Source organism: Brassica napus, chromosome A8 (assembly GCF_020379485.1).
Source record: "Brassica napus cultivar Da-Ae chromosome A8, Da-Ae, whole genome shotgun sequence".
NCBI lineage: Eukaryota > Viridiplantae > Streptophyta > Magnoliopsida > Brassicales > Brassicaceae > Brassica > Brassica napus.
Window position 1 is genome coordinate 4,375,177 of NC_063441.1, and position 15,882 is coordinate 4,391,058.

General features: G+C 32.6%; 1 protein-coding gene across 2 annotated transcripts; it reads right to left on the minus strand.

Moving 5' to 3' along the window:
* Positions 1-5,116: 5,116 nt before the first annotated feature.
* On the minus strand, positions 5,117-12,398 carry LOC106370487 (signal recognition particle 54 kDa protein 2-like). Of its 2 annotated transcripts, none has more exons than XM_048737644.1 (10): positions 11,670-12,398; positions 11,568-11,608; positions 6,734-6,789; positions 6,522-6,672; positions 6,301-6,448; positions 6,076-6,224; positions 5,882-5,982; positions 5,709-5,806; positions 5,530-5,611; positions 5,117-5,459 (listed from the first exon to the last, which is right to left on the minus strand). In XM_048737644.1, exons 1-10 carry the CDS (start codon positions 11,892-11,894, stop codon positions 5,275-5,277), a joined length of 1,236 nt encoding a protein of 411 aa, XP_048593601.1. In that variant the 5' UTR covers positions 11,895-12,398; the 3' UTR covers positions 5,117-5,274. The 2 variants fall into 2 exon arrangements, with proteins under 2 accessions (XP_048593601.1, XP_048593602.1); XM_048737645.1 differs by having other exon boundaries at positions 5,118-5,459; positions 5,709-5,803.
* Positions 12,399-15,882: the final 3,484 nt, after the last annotated feature.

The following is a 15,882-nucleotide window of genomic DNA, read 5'->3' on the forward strand; positions in this document are numbered from 1 at the left end:
GATAGTAACTGAAATTTTTGTTAATGATAGTAACTTTTGTTAATGTTTGTTAATGTCAAGGATAGTAACTTTTGTTAATGTCAAGGATAGTACCTTTAAGGATAGTAACTGAATTTTTTTTAATGCAAATATATAAACTTTTAAGAATTTTTTGAAGATTCATGGTTGGAGTAACCACCCCTCAAATCTTCATTTTGAGGTTTTGCTTCCCTTAAAATAAGGTCTTGGGTTGGAGATGCTCTTATAACGAAGAGAATGATAAAATCACATCAACAATTGATGATGACAACAAGGGATTCACTCATTAGTCATGACCATTCTATTTTTTATTAGGGCAGCTCCAAGGCTGAGTATTATTTACATGGCAAATTTGATATATTAATTGAGCATATAATAATATTTTGTATATCTTTTGACTAGTGTCATACATTGGTATGTATTTTTTCAAGCGCTACCTTTTTCATTAAGGAAAAAAATTCATAGTATATTGTTGATTTTGAGTCTTGAGGTGGCCTGGATAATCGAGTAGAACAGAACAACCAAAAATAACAAAGTTTCCTATGAAACGACTTAGCTATTTTTGCTAAAGAATCTGCTTTTGAGTTACTCGTTCGTAGAATGTAAATGATAAAGAAATGCTGAAAGTTCCCTCTTAGTCTTGATATTTCTTTAAGTTCTGTTGAGAAGTTTTGCCATCTACTTGGATCCTGAATCATTGATATTAGCTCTTTACAAACCGTCTCAAAATTCGGACATGTGGACTACTGTTGTATATTTTACATTGTCTATGTGAATTCTTCAACTTCTACATGACGTGGTGATAACCGTTTCCACTGATTATTAGTTTCTAGAAATTGTGTTTCTCCACTGGAATTATTAGTTCCTAGAAGTTGTGTCTCTCAAGTGGAATCTCTTCATGTATATCCATATCCACTGAATGGTTTATCATGACCCCAAGAACCATCCAACATACAAATATTTTGTAGGCTTACCTGAATATGGTGTATTCTTGCTGAACATCAGATAAAACCACCTCTGGACTTTTTGCTTCATACCAAGCATGACATTCTCTCTCATCATATCAAACGATTATGAGGGGTTCGTCTTGCAAATTATGAAAATCATTTCTCCTCCAGAACAAACAGCCATATTTATATAAACTCATACCGAAAGAAAGACTGATGGGCTTGAAGGTATAGACATCATAGCCCAAATTTGCATAGCTGAAGAACATTCATTGTTTATGATTTTGATTGTTTATGTGTATATATGTTTCATTATTTATAATTATATGTCTTGAATATATAAGTCAACAAGTGTCATATGTTTACCAAAACAGTTTTATATGTTTTCACTAGTTTTATTTCTACATAGTTTAGCTATGTCTTTTTATGATTCTATGAAGTTAAGAGTAAAATTAAGTACAAGATATATATAGGGAACATAATCTCACAACTATGAATTATCACATATATGTTCCACAAAAACGGACTTCTTTCCACAAATATTTGTTATTCTTTGTTTCATATTTATAAATAATATATATGTTAATATTCTACCAATTAAAATTATACTTATGTTTACTATAAAAACCTTATATGTCCATACAAATTTTAAAAGTTAATTCTAATGCCAATAGTTCTATTTGTTCTCTCTAGATTATATTTCTTTCGATAAAATAGCTGATAAATATGAAGAATTTTATGAAGTTAATTTTTAAGGTTTTCAATTTAGTCATAGTACTTGGCAGACCAGGTAATTTTCCATGATATTAAGCTATATGTATGTAACCAAATCTGCTAATATATATGTGTATTTTACACTGAAATTTTATTCTTTTGTTTAATATAATACAGAATTTTGCATGAATAATTTAAATTGGATTAATTTTTAATAACTTTTTACATAGTACAAAAGGTATTCAATATAATATTGTAATTTTTTGTAGTTCTACTTAGCTAACATTAAAATGGCATTACTATAATGAACTTATGAATTTGGTTATACAAATAATTAAGTTTTATATGAAATATTAAGCACCAATTCGGCCCTAGGCCATTGGTTATACATTAATGTAGTTTTTCTATTTCTTATATGTATATTTACTTTTAATAATTTTTTTTATTTTTTTGGTAATAATGCCACATGTCATCTTTTGGGAGAAGTTTTTTTCGCTGATGTGGACGCTCCAAGAATTTTCAAAAGGTTCTTTTTATTAATATAGACTAGGAGTTAATCTGCGCTACGCGCGGGGCTATTTTTATTTTCAAATGTTAACCATATATTTTTTTTTTGAACGTTGTATTCTGAACAACAACAAATTCTGAATTATATGTTTGTGTGAATACATATTTCCTTAGAAAAAATTAGAAAACTATACATTTTTCTAATAGATGTTTGATATAGTTTTTCCTTTCTCATATTGTATATTTACTTATTTTTTTTTTATATATATTGTAGAGCAATTCTCTCAAATAGATCTTTTAAGTTTTTGTCACAAAATAGTATTCAATAAAGAAAATGACCAAAATAGCCCCTTTTGTTTTGAAAAATTTATTTTTTATTTTTTATTTTTAAAAATTTGAAATCCTATCCTCAAAACCCCACTCTTTAACTCTAAACCATAAGTTTATGTTAGTTAACCATAGGGTATAAATGTATTTTTACTCTTTAATAAGACTTATTTTGGTCATTTTTCTCATTTATAGCTATTTGGTAACAAAAACTTAAAAATAGCTATCCTAGGGAATTTTTCAATATTGTATATTTATTTATTCTAATTTTCTTGTTTTTATATCAAATGATAATAATACGATAGATGTTTAATGTAATATTAATATTTCTTATATTGTATATTTGCTTATTATTTATTTAAATATACACTATCCATTTAACTATATATTTTTCAGATAAATGTTTAATTTAGTTTTTCCATGTTTTATATTGTATATTTACTTACTGTTTATCTCTTCTTATTTTTTATATTTACTTATTCTAAATGTTTTGCTTTTATACCAATGATAATATTACGATATATAGTTAGTGTAATGTTTTTATTTCTTATATATTATATTTACTTATTATTTATTCTTTTTTATATTTTATATTTACTTATTATTTATTTTTCCTTATATTGTATATTTACTTATTATTTTTAATGTAATATTTCTATTTCTTATATTGTATATTTACTTATTATTTATTTTTCTTTATATGTATATTTATTTTTTTATTTTATTAATGACATGTGTCATCTTTTAGAAGAAGTTTTTTTTCGCTGATTTGGACGCTCTATTGAGCCTCAAAAGCTCTCTTTTATTAGTATAGATACATTTTTCAGATAGATGTTTAATTTAGTTTTTTTCATTTTTTAATTATAAATTTACGCATTCTAATTTTCGTTTTTTTTATATAAGATGATAAATTATGGTAGATGTTTAATGTAATATTTATATTTCTTATATTGTATATTTACTTTTTATTTATTTTTCTTATATTGTATATTTACTTATTATTTTTTAATGTAATATTTTAATTTCTTATACTGTATATTTATTTATTTTTCTTTACATGTATTTTATTTTTTTTGTTACTGCCACGTGTCATCTTTTAGAAAAAGTTTTTTTCGCTGATGTGGACGCCCTATAGAGCCTCAAAAGCTCACTTTTATTAGTATAGAGATGATGAATTATGGTAGATGTTTAATGTAATATTTCTATTTTTTATATTGTATATTTACTTTTTATTTATTTTTCTTATATTGTATATTTAATTATTATTGTTTAATGTAATATTTCAATTTCTTATACTGTATATTTATTTATTTTTCTTTACATGTATTTTATTTTTATTTTTTTGTTAATATCACATGTCATATTTTAGAAGAAGTTTTTTCCGCTGATGTGGACGCCCTATGGAGCCTCAAAAGGTCATTTTTATTAGTAAGGATTATTCTCTATATTTTCAAGCAATAAAATAATATATATATATATATATATATGTATAAATATTATGTAATATTTTTTTATATAATAAATATAATAAAATCAGTTCTATATTTCCTCACTTATACACAACACTATAAAATTAATAAGGATTAGCATAAATCTTTGGCTTTGTTACTTTTGTTTTAAAAAGACGGAGAAGAAGTCACAAGTCTCCCTCTGACTATTTCATTTTTTTTTTTTGAACACTCGATACGAATTTGATTAGAGTGCGCAAAGAAACATAAACAATGTCGTATCGTCATTCATTTAGGGGGCGACTGGTTTTTTCGTAAACGCAGCTTTTGCGGTTGGTAGCGGTTGTCGGCGGTTTGCAACAATCACTCAAATCGCTCTAAACCGCTTCAATCCGCTCCGAATCTCATAAATTCAAAAGCTGGCTCCAGCTAGCGTTTGCGGTTGCGGGAGGGTAAATTTTTTTTTCTTTTTTTTTTAAACAATATATATATACAAAAGTAAAAATATTTAAATAAAAATTTAAAATTAAAATTATGAAAATATTAAAATATATCTATTATATTTTAATTAATATTGTAAAATTTTTTAATAAAAAAAATTTCAATAAATTTTCAAAAATGAAAATTATAACTTTGTAAATATAAATTTTATATTTATTATAATTTTATGATTTTTGATATTTTTATAATTATATTAAATGTAAATATTGTTAATTTATTATTTGACTATTACCGCATTTGATAGTTAACCAGTCATAAGTCACCCGCAAACACACTAATTTTTAACTGCAGTACCAGTCGTACAAATCTCTTAAAACCGCTAGAAATCGCAACCGCTCGCATCCACAAACTTCCGCAACTGCAACCGCAACCGCTGCGTTTGAACCAGTCAGGCCCTTAAAATGTGACGATACCAACGGATTTTATCCATTAAAGTTCTACACATACATATTAATAATTATGAGAAATTCTCTTAGATGCCCTTTTTAGTTTATTTCCACAAAAATAGACTTAGGGTTTAGAGTTTTAGAGATAAAGTTTATAATTTAAAAAAATATTAAAAATAAATATTAAAAATTTCATAATAAAAATGAATTATTTTGGTCATTTTATTTTTGAGTGATATTTTTATGACAAAAACGTAAAAAAAAGTTACTTGAGAGAATTGTCCTATTAGTATTATATGTTTTAAGAAATTTTGGTTGAGTTTCTCATAAAATTGAAGACTCATCCTTATCGTTAACATACCCAAATGAAAACTCGGGTACCATTAACACAGACGGGTTAGGTACCTCATCCCATTACATACAACTTCATTTTTGTAAGTACCATTTGTTATATATACTATTCAATTTACCCATTCTCTCCTCAATCTCAAGCCACGCCTTGGCCTTCCTCTTGTACACTGTCATCATGCCCACAACTTGAATCACATCTACATTAGATTGTTCAGCTAAATGCACCATACGTTCCTTGCTTATTTCTGATTTTTCGAGCTCTGAAAATCACAAGAGAAAATCAGATCAGTAACCAGTCAGACTATCACCACTTCATAGCACATTGTTTACCTTCACTTGTCATGTTGTCCATTATTTGGATGTACAGCTTCATCGTTGGAATGTCTACCAGTGGCCTAGGACCGCTCAAAACCTAGCACAGGGAATTAGAAAGAAGAAGGTCACAGTGTCTTCCATTCTCTGTAACAAAACAATACAAAGAGAAGAAGAGGCTTAAGGATGAACACTACCTTTCCCTGACATGCTTTACTGAAATAAGCATGCATTTTCCTCAATGTATATGCAAATTCAGGAGTGTTATCCTCACGTTCATGATCTTGATTTGCTGCTGAAGGGTACCAAATCATGAGATGAGAGGTAGATACAAAGCATAGAAGGCTAAGCCAAGATATAATTTGCTTACGCATGAGCTGCCTGACAAACGACTCTGCTTCAAATACTTTGAACTCCTCACCCTTCTCTCCTTTTGTGGAGTATATCATCGGACACTCTGCTGCGGCAACACTTGAGACCATGAAAAGGAATGGCAGTTCAAGCACTTGTATCACAAAATGTTTAACTAAGAACTTGTAATCTATAATAGCTTTTAGTGCTTACGCCGCGAGAGCACCAAAGGACTTTGGGTAGGTGTTTATTTTGGTAACAATAGCAACCCCAGCAGGGAAGCTCTCCCTGAATGCACGAGCTTGTTCAAATGCATCCTTACCGACACTCCCGTCGATGACAAATATTACAAGATCTGGTTTCTGTAAGACCACAAAAGACTATGTTAAGGGGCTTAGAATTGGCGACAAAAATAAAAAAGAGAGCACGAGAACACACCACTGCATTGGCTAATCGGCGCATCTCTACAAGCAACGCAAAACACTCTGTGTGCCGGCTAGTGGTGTCTACAACTATGAAATCACGGTTATGTTTCCTGAGCTTTGCAATTCCACCGCTGGCGATTTTGGCAGGATCTCTCTTGCGGCTGGATCAGCAAAACTATACAGATAAGAAACACATAATAATGAGATTATATAAGCTTAATAATTACCGTTAACCTTCTGTACACAGGGACCTTGTCTTTGGAAGCTTTCTTTAGCAAATCAAAAGCATCGATCGCAAAAGTATCAGCGCACACTAAAGCAGGCTTGAATCCCATTGTCATGTGGTAACGAGCATATCTGGCGCATGTGTAGCTCTTTTCAGAACCTGCACTCGATCGGTTTCATCAGCATATACGTTTTCTGAAATCAAGAAACAAATAACTGACCTTGTAGGCCGATAAACATTACAATGCTTTCATTCTTTCCCTGAATGGATGCAGATTTTTGACAAGTTTAGGTTTATCAATCTGTTTCTCTTATTCCATAGGCATTAACAAGCCATCGTATATATACAATACAATCCCGAGTTTATAGGAAAGTTTACATAATAAAGATATGACTCAATCTTAGTATATGGGATCTTTACATATCCCAATACCCCCCCTCAAGTTGGAGCATACAAATTTTGAATGCCTAACTTGTGAAGGAAAACATCAAACTCCTTTCGTCCCAATGCCTTAGTTAGTATATCAGCCAGTTGATCTTTTGAGGAGACATGAATAGGCTTCACATATCCTCGTATGATGTCATCACGTACGAAGTGACAATCGGACTCCACATGTTTAGTTCTCTCATGAAAAACCGGATTGTTACTGATATGAATAGCTGGTTTACTATCACACATCATTGTCATTGGTTGCTCATGACTAATACCAAATTCAGATAATAGAGTCCGCAATCCTCGAAGTTCAGCTGTCAAATCTGCCATTGCTCTGTATTCCGCCTCTGCAGAAGAACGAGAAACTGTATCTTGCTTCTGAGTTCGCCACGCGATTGGTGAGTCTCCAAACTGTACTATCCATCCAGTACACGACCGCCGGGACAGGGGACACCCTCCCCAATCCGAATCACACCATCCCGTCACATGTTTTGGTGTACCAGCACGGAGCAATATTCCTTGCCCGATTGTCCCCTTCAGATATCTTACTACCTTGAGTGCAGCCAGCCAATGTTCCACTTGAGGTTTATTCATAAATTGCGAGAGAACATGTATAGAGTATGCAAGATCTGGTCGAGTAGCTGCCAAATATATAAGACGTCCAACCAACCTTCTATAAGTCTCTGGATCAGCCAGATATGCGCTCTCTGATTTGGCGAGTTTGTGATTCTGGTCGATTGGAGATCCTGCTGGTCGACATCCAAGAAGACCCACTTCAGCCACTATATCAGACGCATATTTCCGTTGACACAGATAAATACCAGTCTCATTCCTTGCGACTTCTAAACCCAAAAAATATTTCACTGGGCCAAGATCTTTCATGTTAAAGCAAGTAGATAAGTAATCCTTAAATACTTGAATATCTTGATGCGACGTGCCAGTAATTATCAAGTCGTCGACATAAATCAGTATGCGCAGCCGGACATCTCTCTTAGTGTATACGAAGAACGAATGATCTGACCTTGACTGCGTAAAACCATATGCGCGTAGAGAATGAGCTAGCTTTGCAAACCAACAGCGCGGAGCTTGTTTTAATCCATATAATGACTTTTGGAGTCGGCACACCCGGGTTTCTCCCTTGTCCCTGAACCCTGGTGGCAGTTTCATATACACCTCTTCCTGTAGATCTCCATGCAAAAATGCATTATGAACATCCATTTGATGTACTTCCTGATTTTCTTTTGCCGCAATATCGAGAAATAGGCGAACTGTCGTCATTCGCGCCACAGGTGCAAATGTTTCCGTATAGTCGATCCCTTCTTCTTGGTGATTTCCCATCACCACTAGACGAGCTTTGTAGCGTTCTATCGTTCCATCCGACTTGTACTTGATTGTAAAAATCCACTTGCAACCTAGTGCCTTCTTTCCTGGAGGCAAGTGCTCAAGTCGCCATGTCTTTTGTTTCTCTAACGATGTAATTTCACAGTCTACCGCAACTCCCCATCTCTCATCTTTCATGGCTTCTATAAACGACCGTGGTTCCATAGTCGCCGAGAGAGCCATGATAAAATCCAAGTGTTTCTGTGAAAAACGATCACACGAAACAAAATTACAAATAGGATATTGCGTACCTGAGGATGTCTGAGGAGCGAGTGTTGTTGTTAAGAGAGGAGGAGGTTGTTTAGTAGTAACTGTCTGAACAACGTAGTCTTTGAGTCGTGTAGATGTATATTTCTGTCGATGTCCTCTACCCTGAGGCTCAGAAGTGCCTGCCTCTGGAACCGGTATCGTTGCATTACTCTGACTTTCATTTTCAGTGGTAGAATTTGGAGACAGCGCATCATTAGTTGAACTTGGTGATTCATCATCTTCATCACTGTCACTGTCATGACCTACTCCAGGAGGAGCAGCTACCAAGTCACGATCAGATCTTTTAGTCAAACCGCTGCCTTCAAACGGAAACGTTGTTTCTTGGAAAACAACATCTCTAGAAACAAATATGACATGTCGCTCCAAATCATACAGCTTCCAACCCTTTTTCCCATATGGATATCCCAAGAACACGCAACGACGACTACGCGTAGCAAACTTATCACCTTTGTGATCGCCATTATGTGCATACGCCAGACATCCTAGGACCCGCATGTGCTTATAGCCGGGTTCATGTCCGAACAATAATTCAAACGGAGTCTTGTTCTTTAGCAATGCAGACGGTGTCCGATTGATCAAGTACGCCGATGTAAGCACACATTCACCCCAATATTCAATAGGAAGCTTTGCTTGGAACCTGAGTGCTCGTGCAATATTCAGTATATGTCGGTGCTTGCGTTCAACACGTCCATTCTGTTGAGGTGTATGAACACAAGATGTCTCATGAATAATTCCTTTCTCCTGAAAGAAACGTGTTAGGCAGACAAACTCAGACCCATTATCACTGCGAAACCGTTTCACCTTTTTAGAGAATTGTCGTTCGATCATGGCGATGAAATTACGAATCTGTAATGGTGCCGTTGTTTTATCTGGAAGCAGATACAACCAAACAGCTCTAGAGTGATCATCGACGATTGTTAGGAAATATTTAGATCCACAGAAAGCGGTTGTTCGATATGGCCCCCATAAGTCACAGTGAATCAAATCGAAAATATCTTTTGCATTATTCATACTATCAGGAAAACAATGTCGAGTTTGTTTAGCTCGGAAACACACATCACAACTCTTAATAGAAAGCTCACTACTAGTACTATTAGATGACTTCCGCACCCCAGGTATGCATTCAGTTACTTGGAGAGACGGATGACCCATCCTGTTATGCCATAACACCAAATCACTACTAAGTTCAGAATGCAGGGATTTCACGATCTCCATTCCTTGAAACCGGTACAACCCCTCTCCCTCTCTTTCACCCGCTCCAATCAGCATCCTCGTTACTCGGTCCTGCAAAACCACAAGGCGATCAGTTACTTGTCCCACTAAGTAGTTGTCTGTTACAAGCTGTCCAAACGAAATCAAGTTCGTATGAAATCCATCAACAAAATAAACATCTTTTAACAGCACTTGAGCCGTTAATCGAACTGTCCCTTGTTTCACAGTCACGACATCTGCGCCTGCTGGCAATACCACAGACACTGGTGTAATTTCTCGAATGTCCTCGAGTAAATCTAGTCGTCCAGTCATATGGTGAGTCGCGCCAGTGTCTAGAATCCATAGTTTATCGTGATTCTTACCACTCATATTGTTTGCCGATTTCCCAGTGTTGATAAGCTTCTGAATCGTAGCCCATTGCTCATCTGATAGGCCACTTAATCCTTGTCGATCATGCTCTGTCAGCTCACTGCTTGATCCCACAGCAGCTGCATTGATTTGAGTTACATTAGCCCTGGGAGTAGAGCCACGTCCACGACCAACTGAAGATGACTGAGACCCACGGTTGTCAGTTCTGTTTCTTGATCGATCTCCCCACCATTCAGGATACCCTATGACTTTAAAACATGCCGAAGCTTCATGCCCTGCTCTTCCACACAGCGAGCATTGCTTCAGCCAGTCGCGATTTCCTTGTGCTCCGCGAGAGCCCGTAGATTCTCCGTAGTTCTGCTTCGATACATCTCTTGTGTAAACAGAACCGGGTTTCCTATTAGGAGACGTCTGAGCTGTGAAGCTCATCACCGGAGTATCAGTCGTTGTGTTCAGTCGTAAGGTTTCATTCTGCGACACCGTCTGATACACACTGTCCAAGTCTGGAAGCGGAGAGATTGCACAAATCTGTGATCTAATCACCCCATGAGCAGAGTCATCTAGACCAGATAAAAAATCGTGAACTCGCAGTATCTCCTTCTCCTTCTCATGCGCTGTATTGAGGTCACATTCACATTTATTGCAGGTGCATGTTTTTGTGTTCATGCATTCTGTAATACCATCCCATATTTTCGTTAGTCGGCCAAAGTAATCATCTACTGTTGACCCGTTTTGCTTACAAGTAGCAAGCGAGTTCCGAAGTTGCTGCAATCGTGCACCACTTTTAAGGGAAAACCTCTTTTTAATTATGTCCCAAAGGTCCTTTGCTATCTCTCGCGTAGAAAGAGAGGACCGTACCTTGGGATCAATCGTTTGTTTGATCCAACCCACCAAGAGATGATTGTTTGCCATCCAGTCTTCAAGGTAAGGTGAGTCAGACGCTGGTTTCGGGATGCTTCCATCGAGGAAGCCAAATTTTTTCCGAGAGCTAAGCGCCATCCTCAAGTTCATGGCCCATTCATCATAGTTCGAACCAGTGAGTAGTGGCTGAGAGATGACTGCGCCGGGATTATTACTAGCACTTAGGTCGTAGGGAGAGATCGTTTTGTACTTCAATTCACTGGTTTCATTCGTGAGCGCCATCGTTGATTTCAGTCTTGGTCAGTCTCCCTTGCGATTGCAAGACGAGGTTAAGGTCGATAGAAAATTTAAGAATTTAGGTCAGGCTCTGATACCATGACAAGTTTAGGTTTATCAATCTGTTTCTCTTATTCCATAGGCATTAACAAGCCATCGTATATATACAATACAATCCCGAGTTTATAGGAAAGTTTACATAATAAAGATATGACTCAATCTTAGTATATGGGATCTTTACATATCCCAATAATTTTCGGGGGTCTAGAATCGTAGAAAGTTCTTCCAAGATTGTCTGAAACGGTTCAAATGAAAAAAATCAAAACCCATATACAATCAAATCTAATCTCACTCACCTTGTATATTAGGTTGCACTTCTCCTCCGACGCCTCATTGGTATCGATGACCGTCTGTATTTGCCCCTCAAACTCAGCCACAAGCGATTCAGGAAAATCGGCGTCAAGAAGAACACGTGCGATCTCGTTCGAGCAGTTCTTTAGCGTTGTGTCATCCAAGATGCGCGTGATGCGCATTTGTTCAAAGGAACGGGCTAGGCGGTCTTTGATCTCCGTTGGAACCATCGTCGTGGTCGGAGATTGGACTTTTCTCGAGAAAATGTATTCTGTTTGTTCTGAGCGTCTATATATTTTTGATGGTTTGTCAAGAGCAGACCACAGTCTATTAATGGCAGTTGCGTGGACTTTTTATATATGTGGAGGATTACCAGTAAAGTATCCGACAATATAGTTGGTCCACAAAGATTGGGAGTGACTGAGAAATTCCGTAGGGAGAGTAGCTTGCGCTATGCTGTTCACAATTTCACAACACAGAGAAAAGTGTTTGGTACGTTCATCTTGCGATGCAGAGGAATTGTTCCATGGATTTTGGTCAGGGGGAAGGATAACAGAGGGGCTGCCATCCTCAGAGATCAACGTTGATGATGCGCCATGGACGGAGAGGCCAGGAACGAACCGAAACATGAAGATGATGAAAAAGAAAAGTTTGCAACGGTTAGAGCTTTTTCCCCAAAATATTGCCTTCAGTTTTTTTTTTTTTTTTTTTTTTTTTATGTTTTTGGTCAAAAAAATAAATTTTAATTTTTGTTAAGAGATTTATTTGTAACATTTACAACTAGATTCTGACAATTTTGTTAAATTGTAAAATTATGTGATTTACTATTTTGTAATCTGATATATTTATAGATGTGTTAATCTTTGCAATATTGTCATAGTTTTTAGACAGGTTTTGTGTTATAAATGTGTTGATTCTATGCTTGCAATATTGTAATTAGCCTGGACAAAAAAATCAGAACTCAAGAACTGAACTGGAACCAAACTGAAATATCTGAAACGGAAACCGGACCGGAACCCTCAAATACCAAATGGTTTCTATATTTCTATATCTAAAATAATAAAAGCTAATTTTTTTTACGGCAAACGGCTATTCTATTACTCAAATTTGAGGTGGTCTGGGGAGCCAGACCGGAATAGAACAACCAATAAAACATAAGGATCTATGAAAAGAACGTATATTTCTACCTAATTAAAGTATTAATTATGTATACATATAACATCATTAAATATATATTTATAATTTAATAATCTACTAGAATGAGATCCACGCTTTGCGTGTGGTGAGACATGCATAAAAGTCATATATTCAAAGTAGGGTTGTTTAATCCGGATTTTGGTCTGTCTCGACTCAGTTTTTCGATATTTTGGTTTATAAAAATTAGATACCATATTAAAATCATATATGTTTTAGTTCCGTTCAGTTTATATATTGTCGGTTTTTGGTTTACTAAATTTTGGTCTGGTCTCGGTTTGGTTTTTCAATATTTTGGTTTACAAAAATTAGATACCATATTAAAATCATATTTATCTTGGTTTGGTTCAGTTTATATACTGTCGGTTTTTTATTTATTCAATTTTATACCAAACAAACTTAAACTATATTTATCTTTATAACATTTTTTCAATATAATTTTGTATGATTAAGAATCAAATTTATTAAATACTACTCTAATTTTTAATTAGAATACTTTTTCTATTATATTTAACTATTAAAAATAATTTTTAAATAAATTAGTTATTATAGATTCATAAGGTGAAAAGAAAAAATATTAACTACTACGATTAACTATTACGAATTGCACTTATTATAAATTTTTCTTAATTCCCAAATAAATATTATCAATTTTTTCTTTGGTGACAAAGTTTGTGCATTTTAAATAGTAATTTTCCTTAATTACATATTACCAAATTTTGTATCAAGGCAATTTTATTTGATATTTAATCATAAGAATTTTAAAGTTAATAATCTTTAATTGTTTCTTTTAATAAGGAAAACATAACAAACGCAAGCGTAAAACAATCTTCCAACACAACATTGTTCATTAATCTATCTTATACCGACAATATTTTTGTTTCGATTTCGTTCGGTTCAATTAAAAAATAATCTCCACATCAAACCAACATCAACAATACACAAACCCGGCTACCTTCTTCTGTTTTCGAAAACAAAATATACAGAAGTTTATCCCCTATATATTATGGCTTACTATAGTTTTTTTTGCAACTTTAGTAGAGAATTAAGTCTAAACATATGCAATGAACAAACATTATGCAATAAACAATATTGCCACAACATCCTAGTTACATAAACGAACAACTTTTCACAACGTGATCATATACAATCCTATACAGTTCTTAACATATGATTTGTCCCTTACACAAAAGTTCTACTTTGAAATTTTTTTCTTGTAATCTTCAGAACTCTAAATAGAAGAACGGATGTGTTATGACATACGGTTCTTCTAAGTATTGTTTAGATAGTAATAACAATAATCCATATCGAGTATACAATCTTCTTCTGCTCGTGTTTAGTTAATTAAACATAAACCATATAGAGTATACAATCTTCTTATGCTAGTGTTATTATATACGGTTCTTATAAATAGAGTTTATTTATATAATGTCCCTAGCGAATCCATACTCGATTTTGGACTAACATTTTTTCAATTGATTGTAAATCTGTCATTGACATCTCTATAATATTATTTGAGAAGTCAGTTTCCTATGTGTCGCTCTCATATTAACTCTCAAGATGGTTGATTACACTGATACCCTTAATGAATTAAAAATATTAAATACTATTATTCATTTATTTATTTAGTTTCCTTTTAAAAAATTTCCAAAAACATATACATATAATAAAAAATGAAAGTTTTTATAAAGTTAAAAAAAAACAAATTGAAAACGAAAATATATGTATCAATAATATGATTTTTTTAAAAAAGGAAAGTTCACAAAATTGTAATATTTCATTTAAAAAATATTTTTAAATAGCATAAAATATACTTTTGAAGTAATAAAATACTTCTGCTGACAAAAAAAAGAAGTAATAAAATACTTTATTTATATCTATATTTTCTTAGATGAAAAACATAAATTTGTATATAATGTGATTTCATTATAAAAATTTTACACAGATAATCTTGATATTAGAAAAAGAAATAACATTACTTTCAAAACATAATTTTAAACAATACAAAAAAATTCAAACTAATAGAAGTATTTTTATATATCTATCTACTTTTTTAGAAGATTACACAAAATAATTGAGAAACATAAATTGATATATGTTTAATTGACTAAAAATAGTTTATAATTAGTATTATTGAAGTGTTTTATTTATTCTTCATATATTTTGTTGACTATAATAGCTTCCAATTACATCAAAAACAATATCAATAAATTATATTTTACTTATATAATATTATTTTCAAATAAAATTACAATTTTGTTTCCTGCTTATTTTTAAGAGATATTGAAAACAAAAAAAATCAAATAGTTGCAAAATAAATTTATTATATTTTATCATTATTAAAGTTATTTGTTTTCTTAATATTAAATTTTCTTTTAAATTTTATGTTTGTGGAACTTAATATAACCATAATCAAAATACCAAAACAAATCTGAATTCTCATATTTAATTATATTTAAATAAATTTTAGTTTCCATTCAATAAATCAAAGGCATAAAGTTATTTAGAATTTATAGAATATTTTTATTATTGTAAATATTAATATGTGTTCATGAGCTTCGAGAAATGTATCACCTACTTATGTATGTAACTTCCTATTGAGCATCACTTTATTATAATATATTTTTAAAAACATCAATATATAATTTGATAAATATTATGAAAATACATGTACGTTTAAACGATAAATAAAATTGATTTGATTTGATTTGATTATAATAAAAAATAAAAATATTTCATTTGAATTTGAAAGAATAACAGTAACTCAATATACTCACAACATGAGTGATTCGACTAATCTAACTTATATCTAAAATCATAGATTTAACTACGATAAGAATATATAATTTTTGAAGAATAGTAATTTATTTAATAAATATAAATCATAGAACAACTCAAAACATAGTAAAATGAAAATAAAATATTAAACAACTGTTACAATTTAGTTCTTTTCTAAAATTTATATATATGCATGAGACTTCAGAATATTAGCGTTATATTAATTTATGTAAATTGGAATCAGAG